This window comes from Stegastes partitus, unplaced genomic scaffold, assembly GCF_000690725.1.
Source record: "Stegastes partitus isolate 25-593 unplaced genomic scaffold, Stegastes_partitus-1.0.2 Scaffold348, whole genome shotgun sequence".
NCBI lineage: Eukaryota > Metazoa > Chordata > Actinopteri > Pomacentridae > Stegastes > Stegastes partitus.
The window spans coordinates 282,463-308,629 of record NW_007578079.1 but is presented as its reverse complement, the minus strand read 5'-3'; the positions used below and the strand labels follow the sequence as shown (position 1 = coordinate 308,629).

The 26,167-nt window shown below is 48.8% G+C and overlaps 1 protein-coding gene across 1 annotated transcript in view; it reads right to left on the bottom strand.

The window, feature by feature from the left end:
* filip1l (filamin A interacting protein 1-like) overlaps positions 1-26,167 on the bottom strand; it is a 64,387-nt gene that overhangs the window by 11,013 nt on the left and 27,207 nt on the right. Inside the window, exons 2-4 of the mRNA XM_008284131.1 lie at positions 24,218-24,517; positions 22,281-22,454; positions 22,007-22,185 (exon numbers count right to left, since the gene is read on the bottom strand). Of these exons, the coding sequence (XP_008282353.1) occupies positions 22,007-22,185; positions 22,281-22,454; positions 24,218-24,508 (644 nt within the window). The 5' untranslated portion in view covers positions 24,509-24,517. The remainder of the gene's footprint in view (positions 1-22,006; positions 22,186-22,280; positions 22,455-24,217; positions 24,518-26,167) is intronic.

The following is a 26,167-nucleotide window of genomic DNA, read 5'->3' as shown; positions in this document are numbered from 1 at the left end:
GATTCCTGTGCCCTAAAGAGCCTTTTTCCCTAAGCCCTCTACAGTCTTGACACCCATGTTAACATATTGCCTGGAGGCCAGGGGGACTGGTGCTCCAGCAGGATCGATTTCAGACAATTCAAACTACAATATTTCACAATCTGTGGCCTCGGTGTCACAGAGTCCAACAACTGTCCGCTGAGCCCAAACTATGATGTATTTCAGTTCAGTGTTCTTTCCCATTTCCCTGCAACAAACAGTTTGTTCTTGGAACAAACAATTCGGTCATCCAAAATTAGATTCTATTTCTGGGTCTGGATGTATTGGGAGCCCTGAGCACTGTACACTTGAAACAGATGTCGGGGATCAAACAGCGGAGCAGGCCACACAAACATGTCTGCTGTGACAGGCCTCTGCCAAATGACGGATCGCAGGGAGAGGAAGATGTGTTACACAACCTCCTTGGAATGAGTGTAGCGCTGACGATACGCTGACGATACGCTGAAGAATGTGGAGGTTTGGGATTCGGCTTGGATGAGCAGCGTGTGCTGTTCGCTGTTCTGGTGTTTCAACATGTTCCTCAGAACTTGTTGAAGTTCCAGGTGAAGTGACGAACACGAGCTCCACTGCTGGTGACCTCAGACAGCTGTTACTGCGGCGTCACATAAAGCAGCCTCCGTGTGGATCAGATGCCACCAAACAGAATGAGTTTCCAGTGGTTCTGTCCCACAGCAGGACACAGCACCATCACAACAACAGTGGTGGAGCTTTACTGTCTACCTGCCAGGTGAAAACGAGCTCCTGTTTCTGGAGTTTGGAGCAGAAGTCATGTTGTAAGGAGCTGAAGGTGAACCAGAGGCTTTGTGCTGGTACTTCACCACATGTGAGAGGGAAATGTTGGACTGACAGCTTCAGTCACTCAACCAGGTAGGGCAGAAAAACATCTCTCGCCATGTACATGAGAACGTCTGCGATAACGAAATAACTGAGGATAGAATCAGCGCGAGACAAATCACTTCAGAACTGCACAGCATTGGTGCAAATTCAAAAAAGAACCGTTCTTTTTGTGGAAGTGGGCGGGATGCACAGGCAGTACCTGGTGCTGGTGCCAGTTCAGGATGGCTTCTGTTTCCACCATCGGGTGGCGGGCGAATATTTGGATCTCAACATTGCCATGTGGACGCCACCACAACGACGGGATACTCCGATGTCCGGGTCCAGGCCTGCTGTGTGGTCGATGCACTGCGCTCGCCTCCTCCTTGGTCGCCGCCGTGCTTCTCGCTCCATGTGCATTAGACCGGACCAAAACAACGGCACTGCGCGTTTCACTCAAATTTTATGGCAATGTTTCTGGTTCTTATCATCCCCGAACACCACACCGGTGTGATACGGCCCCGCCCACAACCACCGACTGAAGGCTGTTCCCATCTCACAGCATCAGGCTCATCTGCTCGATCATAAACTGAACACATTTAAAATGTTTTCTGACATGTGAGATTGTTATATCAGATTGTGTGATAATCAATGTTTGAATTGGCTATCGATCAGCCCTTGTTTCTGTTGTTACCATGACGTTTTATCACACATCAGTGGAAACAGGTCTGACACAGACACCACTGAGAATGAACTCTCATACGTACACTATACGTTTGCTGCTGTAGGGTTTCGGGTGAGGTTTGAGCTACACTCTGTCGTCTCACCAAGCGGAACAGCTTCAGAGACTGAACCTTCAGCTCATGTCAGCCTGACGTGTGGGGTGTCGTTGATTAGTTAAGCAGTCGAGCAGAGCAGCTGTGATGTGAGCTCATGAAACCAGGACGAGGCGTGTCGCTGCCTCTATGTGCTGGCTGGTGCCTGATATGAGGCAGTCTGACGACCCGTTCATATCAGAACCAGATGGAACCATGGCAGAATGCAGACCTTCTCTTGACCTGCTTAGAGCTACAGAGTGACTGCATGTCTGCCCAGCACTCATCTACATGCTTGTGTTGGTGCCCTGCAGCAACATGCTCATGATCTGAGCCACCGTCTCCCTGCAGCAGAACCAGACACCCAGTCACGTTCTCCACTGAGTCTTGTTCTGTGATCGGTGCTGCCCCTTAGACAGGCCTGTCCTGGTCCTGACTTGTGCACTCGTCTGACACACATGTGCTTGTTGAATCCACGCAGCCTGATTACCTGACATACATACATGACATCACCGGGCTGAAATCAGAACCACATGTGTGCCTCCCTGCTGCTCCCTGAGTCCATCTCTCTCTGGTGTCCTGACCCGGACTGTGTCTCCACGCTCCTCTCTCCGTTTGTGTTCTTTAATCCTGCTCTTTTCTTCACCTTCGTTCTCACCTCTACGTCCGGTCTTTGTCCACCATCTCTGTGTGTTTTCCTGCCTGTGTCTCGGTTCTGATCCCAGCCTGGGCCTCAGCGTGAGCTCCGCTCTTAAAGTGGAACGTGATTGTGATTGCCAGGCTAAACTATCTGAGGAGGACGTTGCTGGCCTTTTATGGCCAACGCGGTGTTTTACAGCCGTTCTCTGGCTGCAGACCTTTTGTTCATTGTTGTGATCACATGTTGTGGAGTCCAAATAAGTGGAACTGCTTATTAGAGGCCAGCGTGATTCACCCGTGGCTGTGTTCTGCATCTTTAACCTGCGCTCGCTCGCCTTTTTATTGATGAGTTCATCCCTTTTTCATGCTGTTTCTGCTCTTTTTTCACTGCAGTATCTTTGGTTGTTTTAGTGCGTACACACACACCATCGGAGACTTTCTGGCCTCGTTTTATGTGTAATCAAGTGTTTTGGAGTGGATAACTTTGGCTGTCCACCTTTTCGTTCCCTCAGAGAGGTGTGTTGCACCAAAGACGTGTCCTAGTCTGATAAAAACTAAGACTGGCCTTTGTTTGCTCACCGAGCACTGTTCACTGAGAAATCCTCCTGCTTGTCTTCCACTGAAGTTACAGATGAAGTGATGATCCAGCTGCTCCCCGTGCTGTGACATGTTGGGGCAGCAACGTCTTCGATGTGCTGGTTCCCCTCAGGCATCGCTGTTTCACACTGGCGGGTCAGACTGTACACACTTACTGTGGTTTTTATTGTTCTAATATTTTCATGTTCTGCTGCTCTGTGCGTCACTTGAGACTACTTTGTTGGGTTTGGATGATGGCTGAGGTAAAACATCGCCTTTTGTTTGCCACAGTTAAACGTTAGAGCCAGACCTTCACATCTACTGTGTGATTGGTTGCCTGGAAACCAGCGACAGTGACGACACCAGCGGAGAGCAGACGCTGCCAGCAGTCTGCCGGTCTGGATGGGAAGAGCTGGAGGTCGAGCTGGAGGTCGAGCTGGAGGTCGGGCTGGAGGTCGGGCTGGAGGTCGAGCTGGAGGTCGGGCTGGAGGTCGAGCTGTTCACTGGACACCCAGCGACAGCCGTTCACTATCTGACTGCTCTGTTCAGTCGGCGTCTCTGTGCTCGTCTCCAGAACGCTTGTTTCCTGTTACATAACCAGGAATTCACCTTCTCATGCAGCCTCATGAACCCACAGCGTACTGCGCTGTGCTCATCTCCACAGCTGTCCCTTTCTCATTGTGTTCTGCTCAGAACACATCATCTCATGTCGCCTGAAACGTCAAGTCTATGAGTCTTAGTTCTATTTTGTGTAATTAGAAAACTTGGAACAGCTTCCCTTCCTGGTACAGGGTGAGCACGCCTTGTTCTCTCACCTTGTAGGTCTCCTCTGGTTGAATATGTGAGACACGCCATGTGAGCTCAGTGAAAGTACAACACAGCCCATGTTTCTTAGTTCCTGAAAGAGAGTAGTTGTTTTCCTTTCCCAGCTCCAGCGATAGGAGCAAATAGTTCCCTATACCCAGGAGCATAACAAAGGAAGCATGCGCCACAGAGTGATGTAAGACTGTGGGCAGGAATCAGTCAGGCAGCGTCAGACTGAAGGGCTGCACGGCTGAGAGGCTGTAATTTACAGACCAACAAAGGATCGCATCGCAGTGAGACATGAGGACCGGTGTGTTTCTGTGGGCTCAGTCCGAGGCAGGCGTGTGTCGTCTGCTGCCCTCGTTGGTGCAGCTGATAGTCATTAGCCCCCGAGCACTCTGGACTTAGATGCAGATCACAAACACTTGAGGATGTCGTGATCGTTGTTTGCTCAGACGTGGTGGATTTCAGAGCCTCGAGGCCGCTGAGACATGACATGTACACAGTGTAAGAACTTGGTAGCAGCTGCTTTTACATAATGGATCTGAGGCTGCCGGGGCTGTTGTTCAGGTTGCACAGGGTCTACTTTCGGTGGAAGGTTACTCGTTAGGGGCAATAGTCTAGAGATGATCCTCAAGCTGAGAATCATTTCCCTTCCAGAGACGTAACCTGAGCTTTAGAGCCAGACTCCTGTTATTAAACAAGCACAGAAAGGCTTCACACCCAGCGCTAACGGTGCCAATAGCTAAACAACAGAACAAGGATCTGGTGACTTGGCAGCAGACAGAAGTGGAAGTGATACACGCATGCAGTCACTAATCTGTCCAGCTGTCAGGTGAGCAGGGTGGATCAGCCTCCAGACGCTCTTTGATGGCTTCCTGATGGATTAGCGCTCATCTTAAATCGTCCACAGAGGCATCAGAGAGTTGCTCTCTCATCAGATATTAAGGAGCTTCAAGGAGTGCACTGTGTCGAGTCATAAACGTTCCTGCCATCTTCCCCTCCTGTGTGTCCACCTAATCTCTTTATGAAGCTGTGTTTGCATGTTGGCACCCATTTCCCACATCGGTCATGAATAAGGAGGAGGAAGCTGCCACCTCACGAGCAGTGCCACCGCTAGCTGGCTAATCTCTTCATGTTTGCCTTCCCAGGGGCAACATCCAGCCTCAGGCCTGTCCTGATCCACCCTGAGCCTGCACCCAAACAAAGGCTGTGTTTAAGCAGTTACAGATAACTGCACTCCATGGCTGAGCTGCTGTTTAGGAGGGAGCGTACACATCTAAGTGCTGCTTCCACCTGGAGGAGTGACCGTGTGACCAGCAGTCAGTGAGCAGCTTTGTGGAAACACATGCAGGGCTTCATGTGAAGGTCACTGCAGCTGAGGTGTGCATGCTGGAAGCAGACGTTAGCTGATTTCTCTGAGTGTTCAGTGGAGCCGTCATACACAGGACACACAGACTGGTGCTGAATAGGAGGCCTCCAGAAGAGGAACCGTCAGCGCTGAGCTCCTACTTAGCTTCTGATTTACTCATTCTCTGACTAACAAACACTGTCCAGCATCTTTAAACACAGGAAATGGATTTCCTAATCTGGCCATCCTTGCACAACTCCATCACTAAGGAATAAACCCGTCCTCTGTGAAATCCACTGATGCAGTGTCATCACACTGCTGTTGCAACACTGGCCAGAACCAGGGACCCGTCCAAACGCTGTCAGAGTCAGAGGAGAGAGTCGATGAGCTGCAGTGCAACAGGTTGTTACATAACAGCCAAGAGAACATGGTGCTGGCACCGTGAGCAGGACTCATTGGGCCTGAGCTGCTGAGAGCTGGTGTCCATGTCCAGGTTTTAGAGGCTCAGAGGAGTCCGTCTGGCCTCTGAGTTCATAACACGAGCTGTGCTTCCAGATTGTCAAGCAAATGTGCAGCAAACTTTTTAAATGTCACAAAAAATGGGAAAACAGTGCATTGGGCTTGTTTCTATGAGTGCTGTAGAGCAGGTAACCAGGGCTGGTGACTGAAACCATACAACTACAGACGAGGCTACACAGCTGTAGTACACCGAGCACCAGGAGCAACAGTCAACACACTGGTGTCCAGCAGGAGAAAAACACTGGTGACAAGTCTTCAGTTGGGCTTCGTGCTGCACTTATAGTTTAATGTCAGCTGCTGTCGGCCATCTTTCATGCTGTCTGGAGACAAAGACGACTAAAGAGGCCGAACAGGGACAGGAGTTCATGTGTTTGTGTCTCCAGTTTGCACATCAGCTCTGTTTCACAAAGTCAAAAGCTTCCTCCAGTGAGACTAAAACTTTTATTTGTCAAATTGAGGGTATTTTTTAATTCTTATTATTTAAACTTTGCAGTTTCCAGTGACTGTTTCTAATGTGATCAGTGATCAGCGGGCTCAGCAGGAGTTCTAGACTTCTGTCCACGTGTTCCACTTCCTCCTTGGATGTTCCTCGTGTTCCCAGGCCACATGAGATGTCCCTTCAGTGAGTTCTGGCTCTACCTCAGAGTCTCTTCCCAGCTGGATGAGCCCAAAAACCTCCAGAACAGTCACCCAGGGGACGTCCTACCCAGACCCTGATGCCCCGCTACCCAGAGCTCAGGAGCAGGTGAGGGCTGGAACTAGACCAGACACTGTCTGATGTTTCACTTTCACTGATGATCGCTCATGAACGACAGCCTGAGATACTGGAACTCATTCTTGTGGGCCACCAGCCTATCCTGAGCAGTGCAGGAGTTGTTGGCAGAGTCTTGCTGCTCCTAATCCCACTCCCTCCAGCTTGGCTGCAGACTGGGCCAGTGCACGCCAAACATGGTGGTTTGATGATGCTAACACAACCACATTGTCCGAGGTTCCCAAAGTGGGCTCCGTCCTCCACCGGGTCACTCTCTGGAAGTATGTTTAACCTCATACGGAGAACATAGACATAGCTTAGTTGTGCAGTTAGCATGGATGCTAATGCTCTGAGTAAGCTGCTGGAGCAAAAAGACTTTTTTAGCCAAAACCTGTACACTTCATGTTTAAGTGGTGTCAGTGGGAGTTCCTTCCTCCTGTCACCATCTCTGTCGGTCCATCTGACCTCCTTCCTGCCTCTCTGTGGAGGACACACCCTGACAGAAGCCTCCAGATGTCCTCATCCGTCATGTGTGTGAACCCTTTCATAAGGCTTTGGCTCGCTTCACTTCCAGAGTAGGAGCAAGACCTCAGATGACACACATCGTTTTTCAGGCATAATGGCTCACATGTGAGGGGATTAGGAAGATTAGAAATGAATGGCAGGTCATCCGTTACGGTCCTGGTGAAGTGTTATCAGATTACAGCCAATCAGGACGTAGCTCCGTGCTGTGACCAACATGGAACCGCTGTCAAGTCAAAACTAAATGAGACGGTTGGAGATGTCCTCAAGAACCTAAAGACGTCGTCCAGCTGCTTCGATGTCTGATCTGGGGCTTGAATGGACGAAGTGTGTATTCAGTTCTTCTCCTGAAATGACTGAATAGTTCTTGTTTTTTTGTAGCGGTGCCTTCCACAACATCTTCATCTGCCATCGCTGTATTTATTTAAAACCTGTGTGTCCTGTAGATGCTCGATCAGGTTCAGATCTGGGCAGTTTGGAGGCCCGTCAGTCTCTCTGAACACCTGAATTAAGGCAACCTGCCCAAAAAACAACCCAAACCAAACTTGACATGTGTTTGAAGCCTAGTGGAACAGAGCTGTGTTTGATGGACTTGCAGGCAGACGGATGTAAAGCTTTGCATGGTTAGTGTCGCTGACAGTACGGCTGTGTGTTAGATGTCTTCGCCTGTATAGTAGCACCAGCTCTGGACCTGTTCCTCCCTCTCACTTCTTCTGTCCTCTCCTCTCCCTCTTCTTATCTGGTTCGGAGTCTCTCAGCGTTTCCATCTCAGCCAGCCAGCCGCTGCTCTGTTCAGCAGGAATGTAAATGATAGCCGTTGGAGACGAGGGGTGTGACTTCAGTGGGACGCTGCCGTGACTGTGTGCTGAGGTGACATCACTGAGCCTCCCGGTGAGGCTGGCCGGCGCTCTGGGATCCTCTCTATTGTCTGCTCACTTCCTGACCAAGCTCTCAGTATCACCAGTGCTTGGCCACTCGCCCCAAAGGGTCTCTGAGTTAAAGTGAGGAGAAGCAGCCAAGCCATGGCTTTGAGTCTTTGTGGCTTGTTGAATGTCATGCCCACATTTAGACGAGTTCAGCTTGGATCGTCTTTTGTCTCGTGTGCTTTTAGATTTATCTCATTTAGTTGAGGCAGTGACTGCTGCTTGAAGAATTAATGATGCCACTAAAATGCTGCTTTCTGCCATATATCTTTATTTTTAGTTTTTTATCTATTCAGAACAGGATCAGCGTCCACGCTGTCCCGCTCCAGGACGGTGGGATCAACCTGTGAAGCAGTTTCTGGGCCTTTGCTGGTCCTGTCTCATGTTCACTGAGCGTGGGCTCATTCTTCTCTGCAACATAAAGTCCTGCAGCTCTCTGGAAACAACCATGAAGGAGGAGAGAGAACTCAGAGGTGTCTTCTGTACGTCACTACAAAGTTAGAATGCCACAGGTCTTTTTTAAGTCTTTGATTATAATATACAAAGGTTTTTAAAACCCTGAATTAGCATGTACGGTATTGTTTTCTCCACAGGTGTTACTAATACTGGGACACTGGTGACTCTACACATATTTCACTCCGTGCACTTTGAATTTGTTTCCTACATGCTCTGTGTTCAGCCTCGTTCAGATAAAACGTCTGTATTGCACACATTGTTTGGACAAATGCATCCACAAGCAGTTGTTTCCTCTGTTGAAGAAGGAAAATGCACCAGTATCATCTTTTACATTTACTTACAAAGTGATGTAGGACAGCTGCAGTCGACAGAGCTGTTCCAAGCGTGGTTAGTTGGTAAATACAGTAAAACCCGTAAAGGTTGCTGCTAGAAGTCGGTGGATAAATCCATGGAAGCATGTGTGTAAGGAGGCCAGAAAGCTTTGCTCTCTGGTTACCTAACCTGGGTTAAGCAGGTCACATTCTCACTCGTTAGAAGCGGTTTTAATGCTGACTTTCAGCCCATAAAAACCTCTGAGAGAAGCTCAGCAGAAGGGGCATGTGAGGAAACCACTGTGGTGTTTGCAGGTCTCTTGGCTGCGTGAGGCTCCCCGTGGCAGAACACACGTGTAACACTGATGGAGTGCGCCGCTGGGACACCTCAGTGCATGTGGAGGGCTCCCTGAAGGCTGCCATCAGCGGCGTTATTAATGCAGAGCCTGAGCGCCGGGTCCAGCCGTCTCTGTTGGAGTGATGTCACCGTCTGGAGAGACACAACCAGCCTCACCTCAGTGACTGAGCACAACAGATGGCTCACATCTGGAGGGCTTCCAGGAGGCATTTTAGTGCTGGGGGTTATGAGCTTTAGCTTTGTCCACGGGCTCCCAGTGATGATGAGGATTGATGGTGATTTTATTTTCTTTTAGTGCAATTAGCTCTGGCAGGGTGCCCGCTAGGAGAGGTTTTACAAGATATTTTAGAAATGTGAGAACATCTGTTGGCGTCGCTGCACACATCTCTACTTCTGCTCTTGTTTCATCTTTTAGCATTTTTCTGACTTCATTAGTAACTTTTATAAATACGCATGGCTTTCATCATAGTGGGTTACAGTTAACACTCTGGAGCAGGTTCTGGTCCAGCTGTTTGCTCGCTTACATGTTCATTCACTGCAACATAAAGTCCTGAACTGCTGACAGGAACTCAGAGGGGTCTTCTGTGCACAACAGCAAAGTTATGTTTCTATAAGTAATCAAAAAAAGGAAAATCTAATTTCTTTGATTATATTTTATATAAATTTTAAATAAAAACAATATAAATGATTATGTCCTGGACGCCTCCCTGGGGAGGTGTTCTGGGCACGTCCCACCGGGAGGAGGCCTCAGGGAAGACCCAGGACACGCTGGAGGGACTATGTCTCCCAGCAGGCCTGGGAACACCTGGGGGTCCCCCCAGAAGAGCTGGAGGAGGTGTGTGTGGATCGGGAAGTCTGGGCGGCTCTGCTCAGGCTGCTGCCTCCGCGACCCGACCCCGGATAAAGCAGAAGAAGATGGATGGATGGATTATGTTCAGTATTATTCCAAGAAGACGGTTTTCCAACACTGACTGGACAGACTGCAGATATTTTCCGTTCAGGTTGCGTCTCCGTGCCTCCACCTGTCTGCCGTATAGACACCGCCTGCAGTTCAGCCCAGTTCGCCCAGTAAGTCAGTGAACCTTTGTCACATGACTGCTGGTCTGAGCTGAGAGGACAGAAATGCAGATTTTTTCTTTTTTTTAGCAGTTTAATGCAAACAGTGTATTTTTGGCAGATTGTGTGAATGAGACAGACTGAAAGTATTTGGATGTAATTCTGTGATTTAAGCTGCGGCTCGGTTCAGTGTTCTGACAGAACAATGGACGGGTCATCTGATGCCTATTTATCCGGTCAAATCTTCTGTAAATGTTAAATTATGTGTCTGGTTCATGTGTGGAGGAAGCCTGTGGAGCTGGAGTGAAGGGTTTCAATGCTGCACATTTGTTTTGTGCAGTGCTTCATTTTGCAGTCTTAGAAACACCTGGAACCTGCTGATGTGGTGCCAGTCCTGCTCACTGCTGTCGCTCAGCAGCTCCACGGGAACAGTCCAGCTCTAAGCTCCCAAAACGGGCCGAGAGAAACTCTCCCATCACAGCCGTCAGTCTCCTGAACTCCGGAGCTGGAATTTAAAACCAGCTAACCGCTGTTTTTTTGGAATATGCGTGTTTGTGCCCAAAACAAATGAGCTTTTAATTTGAAGCTAAAAATGCATTTAATTTCACCCTTCGACCAAGAGAACGGCTTTCGTTTCAGATGTAGAGCTGAGGTTCAGATCCGTGCCCGTCCCTGTGATGGTCCGCCCGGGCCCAGTGCAGCACAAAGATGGGCTGCTGCATCACATTCTTCTGGTTTTCTTGGGTTGAGCCTGAACCTGGCTGTAATGTAGGGCTTCTCCAAATGTGAGCTCATAATTTTCTTTGTTTGAAACAGAAAAAAGGAAAAGAGAGCGCCGAGGAGATGAGCTCATGCTATACTTACATTAAATTAGAGAGATCCAGGCAAAGCATTTCTTCTCTCTGGTGTTTGAGTCCAAACCACAGATACGTTCCTCCTCCTCCTCCTCGGCATGTTTAAACCCTGCACAACCCTTCTGGATCTGGTAGAGCAGAGTGTAGGTGATGGTAGGGCTGTGGTACCTGTGGACTCTCAGGGGGAGTGACATCAGAACCAGTGTGTTTATCATGGAGGTGAATGCAGCAGAGGAACCAGAGTAAAACGCTCTCAGCTCTTTGCGGCCTCGCTCGTCTCCATACTGATAAGGATCCTTTCGCTTTGTTCCACGTCACGAAGCCATGAGAGGCTCCTGAAGCCGGATAGAGCCTTTAAACTGTTTCTCCAGCCCTGTAGCCGTCCTCCAGCCGGCCCACTCTTCCCACCTCCGGCCCTGCTTCAAGCCCACAAACGTTTGTCCGGAGATATCAGGCCGCGCACTCTGACCAGAGTCTGATATGATCACTGCTCTGATGTTTTACGGCAAAGAGCACAAGCTGTCTTAAATCCTGCTGCATCAAATCCACCCCATCAAAGTATGATCCGCCTGACGTCTTGATCCTTCAGTGTTACGGGAATCGGACCGAGTGCCAGCCGGCTACGGCTCACTGAGGCTGCACTTCCTCACCGGGTCAGCACAGCACCAGGACAGCAGATTTCTGAGTAAAACTAAATTGACTGCATAATTTAATCTTGGAAAAACGCAGTGTAATTGAGGTTTTGGGTTTGGATCAGAAGCACCGTTTTGCTCTGGAACTGACTCAGAGGACGAGTGCGGTTCAGAGTTCAGGGCGGAGGAAGGTGGATGTTTGTGTTGCTGTCGTGACGCTGCCGCTCGAGGAGGTCCGAGCAGCCACGGCTGTGTTCGTTAGCTCGGCTCTGAGCTCCTCTCGTGCTGTTAAAGAAAGGCAGAACTGGGCTTTCTGCTCAGTCATGCGTCTTACTGGGAGCTCAGTTCCAGTTCTGCAGAGCCTTGGTGGGCTTGTAAAAGGTGGAACTGCTGAACGTTGCTTCCACGTTGTTTCACATAAAAAAGCTGCTTCTCAGCACATTGCTCGCAGATACAGATCAGGTTTTCTTAATTTCCTTGAAATATGTACAGAACCACTCGTTTCTATTGAGGGAAGGGCGTGTCTGGCCAGACGGTGTTTATGGTCGTATTCCAGCCTGCAGCAGAGCAGAGCCTCGTACGCTACAGGAAAACGCTCTCATCAGTCATCTGCAGCACCTTGCGCTGGATCTGGGGGCAGGGAATTTAAAACCCAGCCCTGGCTCTTGTTTCCTGGTTTCTGGGGTTTCTTGTCAAAGCCCAGGATGCACTGGGAGAGGGTGGTCCGTCTGACAGCTCGCTATTGTTCCTGCCAAAGAGTCGATCCCTGAAGCTTTACGTTTTGGTTTCCATATCACAGCCTGACACCCGACCACCTCGGTCTCAGCAGCTCCGTCTTCAGCTCAACATGCAGCCTTGAGATGTTTTTTCTACGTCCACAATAACCACAAACACACGTCTTACTTTCTCCCTCTTTGTGCTACACGGAGATTTACAACCAGAAACCCGACTGCTTTGAATTCCTTTGAGATGATAAATGTTCAGAAGTTGTGTGATTGCAGGAGAACCGCCTCCCTGAGCTGCTCAGGATGAGCTGCTCAGGATGAGCTGCACCAAACTTTGTTCCTCGGTCTCTATCAGACACAACTGTGCCGAGGAACAGTAGAGTGAGCCCTGCTAGCTGTAAACATCCTGAATGAACAGTTACAGCCTTCCAATCAGATGCCTTCTGACACCCTGAGAGCTGTTTTCAGTTTTACACAGAACCCATAAAACCCAGCCGTGGATTGACGGGAGCAGATACTTTGATGGATGTAGATTCTGGTGAAGACGCAGTAGACGTGTGACATGAGTGAAACCTGTCACTAATAGGAATGGCACAGCTTTGGCTTTGTGGTGTCTATCACGTGTTGTGGCGGTCTTCCTGACCTCCGGTGTGACTCGTTGTGGTTCAGACGAGGTGCAGGGCAGCGATGGAGGTGTAAATCACCAGCAGAGCTACCGGCAGACAGGATGCTGCTCTGGACACAGCACAGCGTCCTCCGTCAGGACGAGCGCCGTGCGGTGGGACGTGAACACAGAGATGTGGCCAGAGTTTCCATGCTGTAATGAAGTGAGAGAGAAGGATGACTGGAGGAATGGCTGTCAGCGCCAGACACCGTCCCATAGGTGGAGTTCTGCTGCCTGTAGGGCTCGGCCAAACTGAAGCTTCCTCCCACCGGCTCCAACAGAATATGAGGTCATGAGATGTGCTGAAGTGAACTTCCTCCATGGTCTTGTCTGCCAGCGTCTCAGAGCAATCACTCAGTTTAAATCAGGTTTTAACTTTAGTCAGACTGTTCATCTGCACTGTATTTAGCTCAGTGTTAGCAGAAACAGGATGGATGGATGAATGGACTATATTAATCCCCAGTAGATGGATGGATGGATGGATAGATGGATGGATGGATAGATAGATAGATGGATGGATGTACTATATTAATCCCCAGTAGATGGATGGATAGATGGATAGATGGATAGATAGATGGATGGATGGATGGATAGATGGATAGATAGATGGATGGATAGATGGATAGATAGATGGATGGATGGATAGACCTTATTCATCCCCAGGAGGAATGCGGTTGTGACAGCACAAGATAGATACCCCCACCATAAATACTGACAAACAGGCAAAATAAACAATAAGAAAACATGCAGTTCAAAATATGCAATAAGTGTAAAATGTCAAGAGAAGTCCTGTGGAGTGTAGACGGTGATGTGCAGCAAAACCAGTAATGCAAATGAACGCTGTGATGTAGCTGCCAGCGTACAGTCAGGATGGGTTGCCTGTTATTGGTCGTGCTGGTCCACATGGTGGCTCTGATTGGACGCCAGGCCACTGAGTTGTGTACAGAGCAGTTCAGCAGTGACTGAGCAGAGCTGAGAGTTTGGAGGATTATTCAGTGATTGAAGGAGGACTTTGTGTGTAATCATACTGTGAAATAGGATTTTTGTGATGTAGCACTGCTATCACTCATCCATTAGCTGCTATAGTAGTGGACACAGGCATTAAAGCTCTGTCATGCATTTAGGTTCATGTTTACAGTCAGGCTCATCCAGCAGCAGCGACCTGGTGTTCACCAGTCAGAGGAGGTGGAGGGTCACCACTTCACCTCCATCAGTCAGACTCAGGTCGTCACAGCACCGTGTCAGCACCGTGTCGGGTCCAGACTCAGCACCGTGTCGGGTCCAGACTCAGGTCATCACAGCACCGTGTCGGGTCCACACTCAGAGGTAAACCCTGAGATATTCCAGTCAGGTTTTAGCTCTTTAGAGGAAAATGCAGCTTTGCATAAGTACTGCTTACAAAAGCCCTTTTTCTCAGTGTTGATGCAGAACACCTTCTGCAGTCTGTGAGTTTGTGGAAAAAGCTGATTTTATAGCTGCTTATTTTACAAAACAAAAGCGTGACAGAATCAAACTGTGGCTGTTTTTTATTTCACATTCCTGTGTGCTGAGTCGCTCCAGAAGCTTTGCCAAAGTGGTACACTCCATCCATTACCTGTACTGAAACGGCACACAACATGTCGCTGCTATTTTAGGCTCCACTTCTTTTATAACAAGTCTAAAAAAGGTTGGAAAAGTACAAGCAGCGAGGCTGGATCCTTGTGGTTGGTGAGGTCTAATCGCTGCATTCTGTCAGGGAGATGTAATCCCATTACGCCATGCAGTGACGAACCACTGGGCCTGATTACCACCCAGTGTACAGATGCAGCAGAGCAGTATGTTGACAGCCTCACTCTCTTCAGGGGAGGAAATCCATTTCACCTCTTCAGCTGTGATGCAGGAAAGCTTTTTAGAAAACATGGAGCAGTTTGTAGCAGAAGATACAAGTCCTACATGCCATCTAAGGCTAGAGAGAAGGAGTGAAGGGAGGCTTGTGCTGACACCCTCCCCCTTAGAGCACATGCAGACCGATGAGTGTGAGGTGGAGGCCGTCCTCTGGCCGGAGCAGAGCAGAGTGTTGGCCAGCAGTAGGTCAGTGGCCGCTCAGCTTTTCCTACAGCGTGGGAGTGGTGCTCTGATGAGCGTCTAGATAACACATGAAGGTGGAACAAGAACACTAATGCAGCACAACATAACCTCATCCGTCCATCCGCTGATGTCGGTCACAGCCCACATCTGAAGCTTCTCTGCCTGCTCACTCTGAGAGCATCTGCTTGATTCTGGTCAGAATACTGAACATCGCCTACTGAGTGCTCTGCAGGTGTCCCAGTAGCTCACAGGTATCCACAGAGGTCACTCTGTATGAAGCAAATGAAACCCCATCACAGCAGCATATTGATCTGTGCTGTCTGGAAACAAGGCTTCCCTAAAAATCAGCAAACGCACCGTCAGTAAAATGCAGTCAAAGTATAGAAACAAACTTGAGAAGTACTAGAAGCATGACCAGTATTGGATATTGATCAGAGTTCTTTAACAGATGCATTCAGGTCTAGCTCTATGTTTCCTCACTTCAGATAGATGTTCTCGTGTTTGCTTGACTTTTTGTATTTGCATCCATAAAAACAGTGAAATGACCTCTGATTGATGTACTTAGATAATGCTGAAGTACCTCAGAACTGTACTTAAACACAGTGCTGAAGTAATCTATTCCTTTCTGTTGCTCACTCCTGATGGAGATGATCCAGCATTCCTGTGTGGATGCCTGAATGGTCCTCACTTTACCAACCGTCCTCTACTTGTTGACGAGTGGGACACAGCAGCAGCCGTTGTTGTTTCTCTGTGTTGGTTCAGTTTGTTCATGTGTTCAGTGTTGAGCAGAAAACATTCCAGGAAGTTTTTCCGGTTCAGGATGAGTCCAGCGATGTCCTGACGTATGTGGAGACAAGGCAGCGAGTGTTTGTGAGGAGCTCTGCTGTACCCGGCTGCAGGTCCGCTGTGTGTTTAGAGGCTGTCTCTGAATGTGTCGTATCTGTGTGATTCCTGACCTCCACATGCAGCGCTGGCTTCAAAGCACATATCTGGAGGAATCGCTTTCCTTCCCTTAAAAGGGAATGTTTGACGCAGAGCTTCAGAAAAACGCTTTGGACATGTTTGCTCTCCTAATTTCATAAGGTGTTACGTCTCAGAGTTACACATCATTTCTTTGCACGTTTCTAAACATCTTCAGTCCCGTATCTGAAGCTCTCATCCATCATCTGCGGCGCTGGAGCCTGGCTTGGAGCAGGAATGTATGTAAAATGCAGGAGGCAGAGCTATTGTGGGAGGAATACAGGTGTGCTGCTGCTCCGAGTCAGGACGAGGCATCGCAGAGAGCTGCAGCTGATGAATGAGCAGATCTGTGATAACATGCTGACGGCGCTGAGGTGAGGACAGATCCTGCTCATGCACGCACAGGAAGACGTGTACGTACAACTTCCTACAACATGCTGTCATTTGGACAAACACCGTGTTCAACTTTCTTCCTTTCCTGCAGAGTTCACAACCTGCCTGTGAGGTGAACTTGCAGAGGCAGGAACAGCGATCATTCCCGACCAGAAAGTCCCAGCTCGTAAAACAACCTGAAACACCGTGTTCCGCTGGAGAGGAGCGGCTCGGCCTGGATAATAAGCATCTCAGCGATGTGAGGGCATCGCTCAGGAATGTGCTCAATCTGATCCACATGAGTGATGTCATGAACGTATATGGCTGCTCTGCAGATGGTCGGAGGTGGAGGAGGAGGTCATGTGGTGTCATGTTCTCAGCTACCGTCCTCCTAACGGCACTGAGAACCGGCTGATCATCTGCTGCTGTGGCAGTAAATGACGTCAGCGTCTTTTCATTCCACATCGTGTGCAAGCTGCTTCCTGTCACACAGCTTTGTTTACTCCCCATAAACAATGATGCAGCCACTCATAAAACACAGCGTCAGCGTGGATGTTTTATGGGAACGTACACGCGTTTCATTCGTGTTAGTCATGATCTGATTTCAGATCAGTTGTTATTACAGCAACTCAGGCTCCACAGAGACACCTACAGCTCACGTGTGTTCTCATTTCATTTAGTGGGAAGTGGAATTTAAAACCTTTCTCAGCTATGGTGTTGGAGGAAATGCTTCCAGTGAGCTGGAGGCAGAAGGTGTTGGTGAGGAGGAGGAGGAGGATGGAGACAAGGTCAGCACAGGACTGTCCACATGGACTTTACATCACAGGAGCGTGTGGTGTTCCTGCCGTGTTGCTGTCATGTGGAGTCGGTGAGGCTTCAGCAGCATCACGGTCTGTCACATGACAGCTTTAAGTGGAACTCAACTGTCTCCCTGAACTGCAGCAGCAGAACAGAACCACCGGTCGGTCCGTGGATGTGAGCAGGGAGCATGTATGTGGGCTGAAGTCAGGTCTGAGTCTCATCTGTTGGTGGTTAGGACGCCGCTCTGCTGCTGCTGCAGTGCCGCCATGCCATGAGCTCATCGCTCACGGGCCGCTGCTAGATCCAGTTTGTCAGAGGGAACCGGGTCCAGCCCCCTGCCCGGGTTTACAGGCTTTACAGGGCTTCCAGGGAGGAGGTCAGTCACAGGTTCGGCTGTGTGAAAGGTCAGAATGAAGAAAGCAGCAGGGACACGAGGAGTGAGTGCACTGGGACAAGGAGAGAAGAAACTGGTTCTGTCGGTTCCCTGCTCCACCTCAGCCCAGGATGGAATCACAACGTGCTGTTTTTAAACTGACCTGTGAGAGGAAGTGATTGCATGCAGCTGTAATGCATCATGCAGCAGCAGATTAACGGGCAGAGGGCTCCATGGTGTCTCCATCCTGCACCAGCTCAGAGCCCCTCAGAGACCCTCAGAGACCCTCAGAGCTCCTCAGAGACCCTCAGAGACTCTCAGAGCTCCTCAGAGACCCTCAGTGCTCCTCAGAGACCCTCAGACGAGTGATGAGTGGCTTCTCTGCTTAGAATTAGCAGCTTTTTTCCCAGTTTTTAAGCCTTTTGTAATCATGTTTAGGAAGGAGTGCAGCGTTAAACAGAAGCCGCTGAACACACCTCGTGTTCTGGGCATTCATCAGCCTCCACCAGGTTCTGCCTCTCTTCCTGCTCCTGATGACATCTGTAGAGGCTTAGATGACAGAAACATACACCCCCGAGCTTCTGTTAAGGCTCTCCTGTGATCAACGTTGTGTTTTACTGACCAATGGATGACTGATTTATTTCAGCGTGGGTCCAGTTCTGTTGTTGTGACGGTACAATAGTCACAGCGGTGGAGGTTCAGGTCACTGTCTTGGTACCTTTGGACTCACTGTGGGCTCTTCTTTCACTGTGTTATAAAGTCTGTTGAACCAGAACAGCCATGAAGGAGAGGGAACATGTCCTCTGGTACATTACCACACAAGGAAAAGTAAATCATAGAAAGATTAAAGAAAATTGAAATGTCTTTGATTATTGATTTTACAGAACTCGACTAAAGTAAGACTCAGCCTGTAGAACGGGTGGTACCAGCGCCAGCACAACAGGTGGTGGCTCTACATGCAGTAAATACTTCACTATCATTGGTTTCTGGGTTGGGACACAGCCTGCAGTTCAGCCCAGTTCAGCTGAATAGTCCCAGAACCGGCGGTTCATCACAGCTGAGTGACGTCACGACTTCAGAATGTGCGTTTTTTACAGCATTCGCTGACTGCACATGCTTTATTGTTAGCTAGATGTTTAACAGCATAAATAACCTCAGCATGTTTCTGGACTGTGGGAGGAAGCCGGAGAACCCGGAGAGAACCCACGCTGCACGGGGAGAACATGGAGACTCCACGCAGGAAGATCCCGGGTGTCCTCACCGGGACGCCAACCGGCGACCTTCTAGCTGTGAGGCGCTAACGGTGCTAACCACTGAGACACCTTTAGCTTAGGATGAAACCTGGAGAAAGCCAAACAGGTTGATTCCAGAGGTCTCCAGCAGAGTCTCTGTAGCAAACTAGTTCAGTCATCAGATCAGATCATTAAGCTGTGAGTCTGAATACGGACAGTTTTGTCCAACTAATATGTCAGAACTTCAAATGAATCAGTTCCAGGAAGTCCTTATTTCCTGTCTGAACCTGAGAATAGAGTGTTATCACTAGAAACACCTGCAGAAGTAGAAGATGTTCTGCCACATGGTGCTGTCTTTGTGGAGCAAACAAAGGAGCCCAACACATCCTCCTGAGCATGCATTCTCCTCATTAACATATATCGTTATCCAAGTGGCAGCACCAGAACCTGTGCCCTCTCCTGTGTGGATTGTGTGGATGAACAGGGAGGGCATGAGGTCAGAGAACACCTCCACACTTCCACAATAACACACATTCAGCGACACAAACCAGACAGACGACAGTGGCAGATGTTGAACAGACACCTCTCCACCAGGGCTGCTGGCGAGCTCAGGGCTGACCCTCATCAGCTGTTCCACGGTAATCTGGCATCTTGTTGAACATGCAGTGGGATCGACACGTCTTAGTCATTACTTCAGTTTTCCTTTTTTTGTTCTCCTGTCAGTCGTTAAACCGCTCGCCTTTTCTCACGCTGTTGTTAGCTGGACGCTGGACGGGGACTGTTTGTGGTGGCAGCCTGTCCTTCCTGACGGTGACGACGCGCAGACCGTGGTCACGCTGCTCCAACCCAAACACTCGGCTGCAGCCTAAGTGCAGCGGTGTGGTCGTCCCAATAGGTCACGGGCCACAGTCCAGCTGTGCTTCCTCTGCAGGACTAATTGCTGAGAGTGCGTGTGTGTGTTTTCTTTGGATAGGAGTGTGTGTGAGATGTGTGAGCTGCTGAGGAGGCGGTAAACAGAGCACTGCCTACTACCTGTGACATTCACTGAACAAATTAGTCCGGCGTGTTTCCACCTCAGCTCCTCGCTGGCAGCGTGACACAGCACTTCAGAACAATTCATCCCAGGTTATCTCACACTACGACGTAGTTATGAACAATAGTTTCACCACTGGAGGCTTTAGAAGTTCTGCAACAAGCCGACACTATCATCAGAAGTAGTTGTAACGTCTCACAGTCCAGCTGAGCTCCAGGAAACTCCGACGTCAGCTCAGAAACCTTTGTTCATTTGTGCTGAACACACAGATACAGCTGCACCTATGTTGTTATGGTCATAAAGCATTCTCTCTGTCATTATTCTGGCCTTTAGTGAAGATAAATAATGTTGGTGATCCTGACTGACCCAAAACAGGAAGACTTTAGTCTGATTTAATGTCAGATGGTGAGAAAGAAAAGGCTCATGTGTCTTTTATAGAGTGGATGTAAACTTCTGGTTTCAGCTGCAGGTGTTATCGATGGCACTCAGTGAAATACAATAAGTACATAAAGAGGGAGCTGTGCCGGCTCAACACAACAACACACGACTGTTCAATAATGGAAAATAAGCAGCTCAAAAACAGTCAGTTTCCAGAATTAAATCATTTTTCTCGCTGTACATGAGATCATGTGTGTTTTCTGGATTCTTAATGTTTAATGAAGGACATTGACATGAACAAGAACGACCACGTTGCCTACAATATAATTTATATGTATATATTTAGATAACAGATCAAATAATATTGCAGCAGCTGCAGCGCCCAAAAAATACTGGAAAATAGATTCTTCCACAATTAAAGCTCATGTTCTAGGCTTTCCCTGACATTAGATCACATGGGGTGTTTGTAAATGAAGGATGCACTAGTAAACTAAAAGCACTGGGAAATTACTGGTAAAATAGAATCTTTTTGTAATTTTATTGACATTTTTTGTGTATTTCAAAAATATGGAACACATCTAAAAAGTAAAATAAAAAGAATAGTGACCAAGAGAAAGATGTTTTGTTGTCATGAATTTCAGTGTAGAGCTTAAATATGAGCCTCATGGTGGCGCTAGACAGGAAGGCTTACAGTTTAGAGGCTGCCATGGCAGCTCATGATGAACCTGCAGCGTAAACGCTCTGATGCTGCTCCACAGCTTCGCCGGCTCTCAAACCCAGATCCTGCCGTACAACCGTTCTCCAGGATTCTGGTTTCTCACAGTGTTCCCATAAAGCCGGCCTGTAAACGTGCAGCTTGTTTGTGTATTTAAGCTCCAACGTAAATTATCTGTGGAGAAAGCGTCTCCTCCCGCTTGTGGCCGCTGGATTATCTCCAGAAACAACTCCTGGTTTGCTCCAGGTTTGTTCAATAAAAGGTGATCATAAAAGTGGAGGAGCAGCTGCAGGTCATGGGAACAGCAGTAACGCAGCTCTGAGGTGGATTTCCCCGTAATCCTGAAGAAGAACGCTGAGTTCATGCAAACATTAAGGGGAATTATGAAGACACTGGCTGCACTGAGGGGCTGGGCTTGGACAGGGATTTGAACCGCTGTGCTTTTGAGCAAGGCACTGAGCTGTACAGAAGGCCTGTGCTCATCCTGCAGCACCAGGCCATGGGAACAGAGTAAAGTACGATCAGCTGGCTTCCACACTGTCTGCTGAAATGATTAAAGAGGGCCTCTAACTCCAGAGAACATGCTGACATGGACTCGTAAAGACACTCGTACCACAGGGACTTGCTTCAATAAGAAAAATGCATCAGCTGTAACTGTGGCTTCAGCCTGATGCTGCTCTGAGGGACTGAACTCATGCTGGGAGCTTATGGAGGTCATCACATACGGTTGTTCTGCCTGTTGGAGCTTCACAGAATCAGCAGCACGGATGGCCAGGGGAGTTTAGTCAGCTTTTACTATCACACTTCACATAAGCTTCACGAGTCTGTAAGGTCTGGACCGTACAACGTTACTACATCACTCCTGTAGCGGTGCAGTTACGCCAACGTTATCCATCAGAGTTTATCTAAAGTCTTGGAGAACATGTGGATGAAGCTGGTGAAGCCTTTTGTTGCTTTTAAATCTGACAATGCCCTGAAGTGATGGTCTGAACACGACAGTCTGGCTCTGTGTTTTAAGGAGACTCTTCCATCTGATCTGCTTTCTGGCCTTGAAACCAGACGTCAGAACTATGAGTGCCCACGTTACTTTCTATGTTTGTGTGGACATGATCTTTCTCAGGTTGTGAACTGCTGCAGACCAACCGCTCTGTTTTGGCTCCTGTCTGGTGCTAATGTTGGCCTGAGCCGTCACCCCACATCTATGAGTCCGATGAAGTGGACTTCAGAGAGCAACTCATCTGCTCGCTCTGTGTTTGGGTCGACCCACCTCTCTCGCTCCTGCTCCAGCAGGTTGGTGAACTCGTCGCTCTTCTTCATGAACTCTCCGTGGTTCCTCTTCTCGTCCTCCAGTTTGTACAAGGCCTGTTTGTGTGACTGTTCAACCATCAGCAGCTGCTCCAGCATCCGCCGGTGTGTCTCCCTCTGCTTCTCCACCAGCTTGTCCAGCTGTGACGGGAGGAGAAAACATCTGTCATGTCACCTCTGAGCTGTTCTGAGTAACCGAGGCGATCACTGATCAGCTGACTGAGATCTGCTGTTACCTCCACCATGGGCTTCTCATAGATGTCTTCCTGGAAGACGTCGGTCTTGTCCTGGATAGCGTCCCTCTGCAGGGCCTGCAGGACCTTCTGTGGCGTAACAAAACCATATTTGGCCTCGAGCAGGGCCAAGTCGATTTTCTCTGCCTTCAGCACTGTGATCACCTCGTCTCTGGCCTGCAGTGGAACAAGAAGGTGGAACCACTTAGAGCATTAACACACAGAAGACTTCCATCATGCAGCAGGAAGGAAGACACAGTCCAGACTCTAAGTCTACAGTTCAGGGCCAGCTGGGCTTGGCCATGGTGAGTCTGTGATTAAGTCCTATACATGTGTATAGCTTAACACTTTTATTAGACCACGTGTCATAACAATGAGAAAACATAGATGTTCTAGAAATCTTTCAAAGCTGTTCCTCAGACTTGGTGAAACTTTGCGAGATCAGTCTTTGAATGTACCACATCCCAAATTTGTTCAACAGGATTCAAATCCAGACTCTGACTGGGCCGGTCCATCAGTTCCAGAACTCCAGATTCCTTCTTCTGGGTCAGATGGTCTCTGCACAGCTCTGAAGTCTGCTGGGCTCATTGTCTGGTTGGTGTGTGAACCTACGACCAGTCAGGTTCGGTCCAGAAGGGATCCATGATGCACTAAGGTGTTGTGGTAGACGTTCTGGTCCATGATGCACTAAGGTGTTGTGGTAGACGTTCTGGTCCATGATGCACTAAGGTGTTGTGGTAGACGTTCTGGGTCATGATGCCGTTGATTTTGACTAACTTGCTGTTTCCACTAATGGAGCCCATACCATGATGGAACCTTCCAGCGTGTTCCCCTGTGGGTACATCTGGCATCAAAACGTTCTCCAGCTTTTCTGTGGACATGAACACGACGATGCTGACCAAAGAGTTCCGACTCGGACTCGTCTGTCCAGAGGACCTTCTTCAGTCATCTACAGTCCAGTGTTTGTGCTCGCTGGCAAACCTGAGGTGTTTCTGGATGTTTGCAGGCCTCAGTAAAGCTTCTCAGCAGCTCTTCTTCCCTCTAAGCCTTGTTCCATCAGTCGTCTCATATGGTCACTCTGGAGACCTTCTCAGACTCTGGTCTAGAAGCATCTCTGGCTGAAGATCAGCAGTGGTCTTCCTTCTGTCTCTGGTCCTGAAGAGCTGGAGGTGAGGTGTCAACGTAACCATTGACATTTTTATTTTATTTAAATATGTAGCAGAAATAAGGCATTTGCAATATTTAGATTTTATTAAAAAATAAATAAATCTTCCCTCCTTGCAGCTGAGAAGACGTGATTGGCTGAGCTGTGACCAACAGTAATGTGACATAAAAACATGAGTGGACTGGGCTGGACCCAGTCTGTGAATGCACTGAGCACAGAAACAAACAAAACATGTTAAACTAACTAAATAAATAAGAAAAAAAACAAAAACGTTTTTTCCAGTCTGATGACACTTAAAGAATATAAATAAATAAAAACACCAAAAACCTGTTTGGTATTCAGAGGGTTAACATTTCCAGATTTATTGTCGTTTTGTGTTGACCATCTATGGCTGGAATAGATTCTTCTACCTGCGTTCTGCTTTTGTCTGCTTTGCTTCCCTGCATCGGCTCATCGAGCCTCGTCACCATGGCAGACTCTGCCTTGTTTCTATCAGCCAGCAGCACTGCCAGGGGATTCCTGGATCCAGCGCTGGAATGACAGGAAGTGGTTTCAGCTCTCAGCTGTCCATTACCTCATCATGTGCCCCCGTAGCCAGCGTGTCTGGCTATATGTCCGACCGGGTCAACGCCACGTCTGCAGGCCGCTCTGCTGCTGAACGGCTGAACTTCAATTCAGTTTTATTTACACGGCGTCACTTCATAACATGTCATCTCAGAACACTTCACATAGTGAGGAGTCCTGTAAGACTCCCAGGGCTGCATCCAAGTCTTACCTGCAGCTCTCCTTCCAGCAGGCTCAGCAGAAAGACGAGGTCGTCTCTGGACAGGTCCCTGCCCTTCTCCCGCCGGCCGCCCTTTGCAGCACTGGTCCCAGCGGCGCTGCTGTTGTTCTTGGTGGTTTTGTGGTTCCGCTGAACGGTGCCGGTGTCATCTGGTGGCTCCCGGTGTCGACTGCGCCGCTCCGCCCGTCCTGAGGGCTCCTCCCGCTCTGCAGATCGCTTGCGAGCGTCTGCAGGCTGCTTGGCCTTGGTTACGTCCTCCAGACTGTTGCTGCGGGACCGCATGGTTCTGACCTGTTGGATACAGGGAAGATCTACGGATCAGTGTTGTTGCCTTGTCCTGTGTGCAGATGTACACACAGTCCTGCACCATGTGTTGCTTTTCTCTGTGTTTGCATTATTCATCTTTGCCTTAAGCCGAGACAGACACAAAAGAAAGAGCAGGTTTACAAATCTAGCCACGGCTGTGAAGAGGTTAATGAAGCCACCTTGAGCTTTGAATTGATGCCCGTCACCTATCAGGGCCTCAACCCTGCTGCAGGAGCTGTGGCTGATGAACAGTTGTGATCTAAGCTTTATAATGTATGCCTTTGTAGGAATGGCTGCTTCTGCCTTTACTCATTGATGTGCTGCGCATCCTAAAGTGCAAAGATAGCAGGAAACAAAAATGGAAGACGCTCGTCCAGGTGCAGATCTCGCGATGCTTTTTGTTTCTTACATGTTGGAAGTAGATCAGTAGATGCGAGCTGTTCTGGTGAGTGTAAACTGAACCAGCATCCTGTCCAGTCCTACTGCCTGCCATCTTCCTATGAGCAGAACAGAGCGATCAGCACCGCTGGACACAAAGCACAGTTACACCACACCATCAGACGGCGCCAGAACCTTTCTGGATGCAGGCCTTCTGTCCTGTTGCAGCAAATTAGCCCAAGTCTCCAAGCATCATTCACACTGCTGAGTTTTCCCACAAAGTGAAGTTTGTGTCAAGAACAGGACGACCGAGCTCGACCTGCCAGAGGGCTCTGGACACTGGAGTGCTGCTGCTGGTTGTTGGTGGTTCCATGTGTTTGGACCCAGAGAGCAGTCAGGAGAAGGCTTAACAGGACTTTGAGCATCGTGGCTCTCCACCAAGCTCTGTTTGCAGAGTACAGCGTGTCATGAGCTTTATGAATGAGCCATTCAGGGCCTGGCTGACTGTGACAAATCCAGCTATGATAAATAGTGTAAGCTACAAGCTCACAGGCCAAGGAGCTGCAGCCTCTGAGCCAAGTCATTCATTACTGTTTCAGCCTTGTGCTCAGCTAAAGTAAACATATCCAGAAGACAAACCTGAAGCGAAACATGCTGAGACTCATGTCTGAGTGTTTGATGTGTGAGAGAATAATCTGGCCAAACACATCACGTCATCGTCTTCATCGTCTGTTCAGCTCAGCTAACAGCTAGCTGGTCCGGCTCAACAGTTAAGAGGCTGAATGTCAGCTGCATTCCTGCTGACATACATGCCCTCTGCTAAGCTCCATCCAAACTACAACCAGCCGACTCATCTGGAAGGTTCAGGTATTTGTGTTGCTGCTTGTACTCCTCACACTTTCAGAGAAAAATATTCAACAGTTTGCTTTAATAGCCTCGTATTTAAATCTCATGTAGCATATGTGGGTGCTTCTACCTGTAGATGCTCCAGCTGAACCTCAAGCTACTGAAATCATTGTTTCCTCCTTGGAACCCCCAAAACGAACAGAAACACGACGATGCTGACCCCAGATCCACCAGGGGACCAGCCTACAGGCCCACATCACACCACTTACATGAACTGGTGAGAACAGAATGGATTAAACTGAATCGGATTTTCAACTTTAGAATGCACACCAACACCACCTCTACCACCACCAACACCACCTCAACCACCACGAGCACCACCTCTACCACCACCAACACCTCTACCTCCAC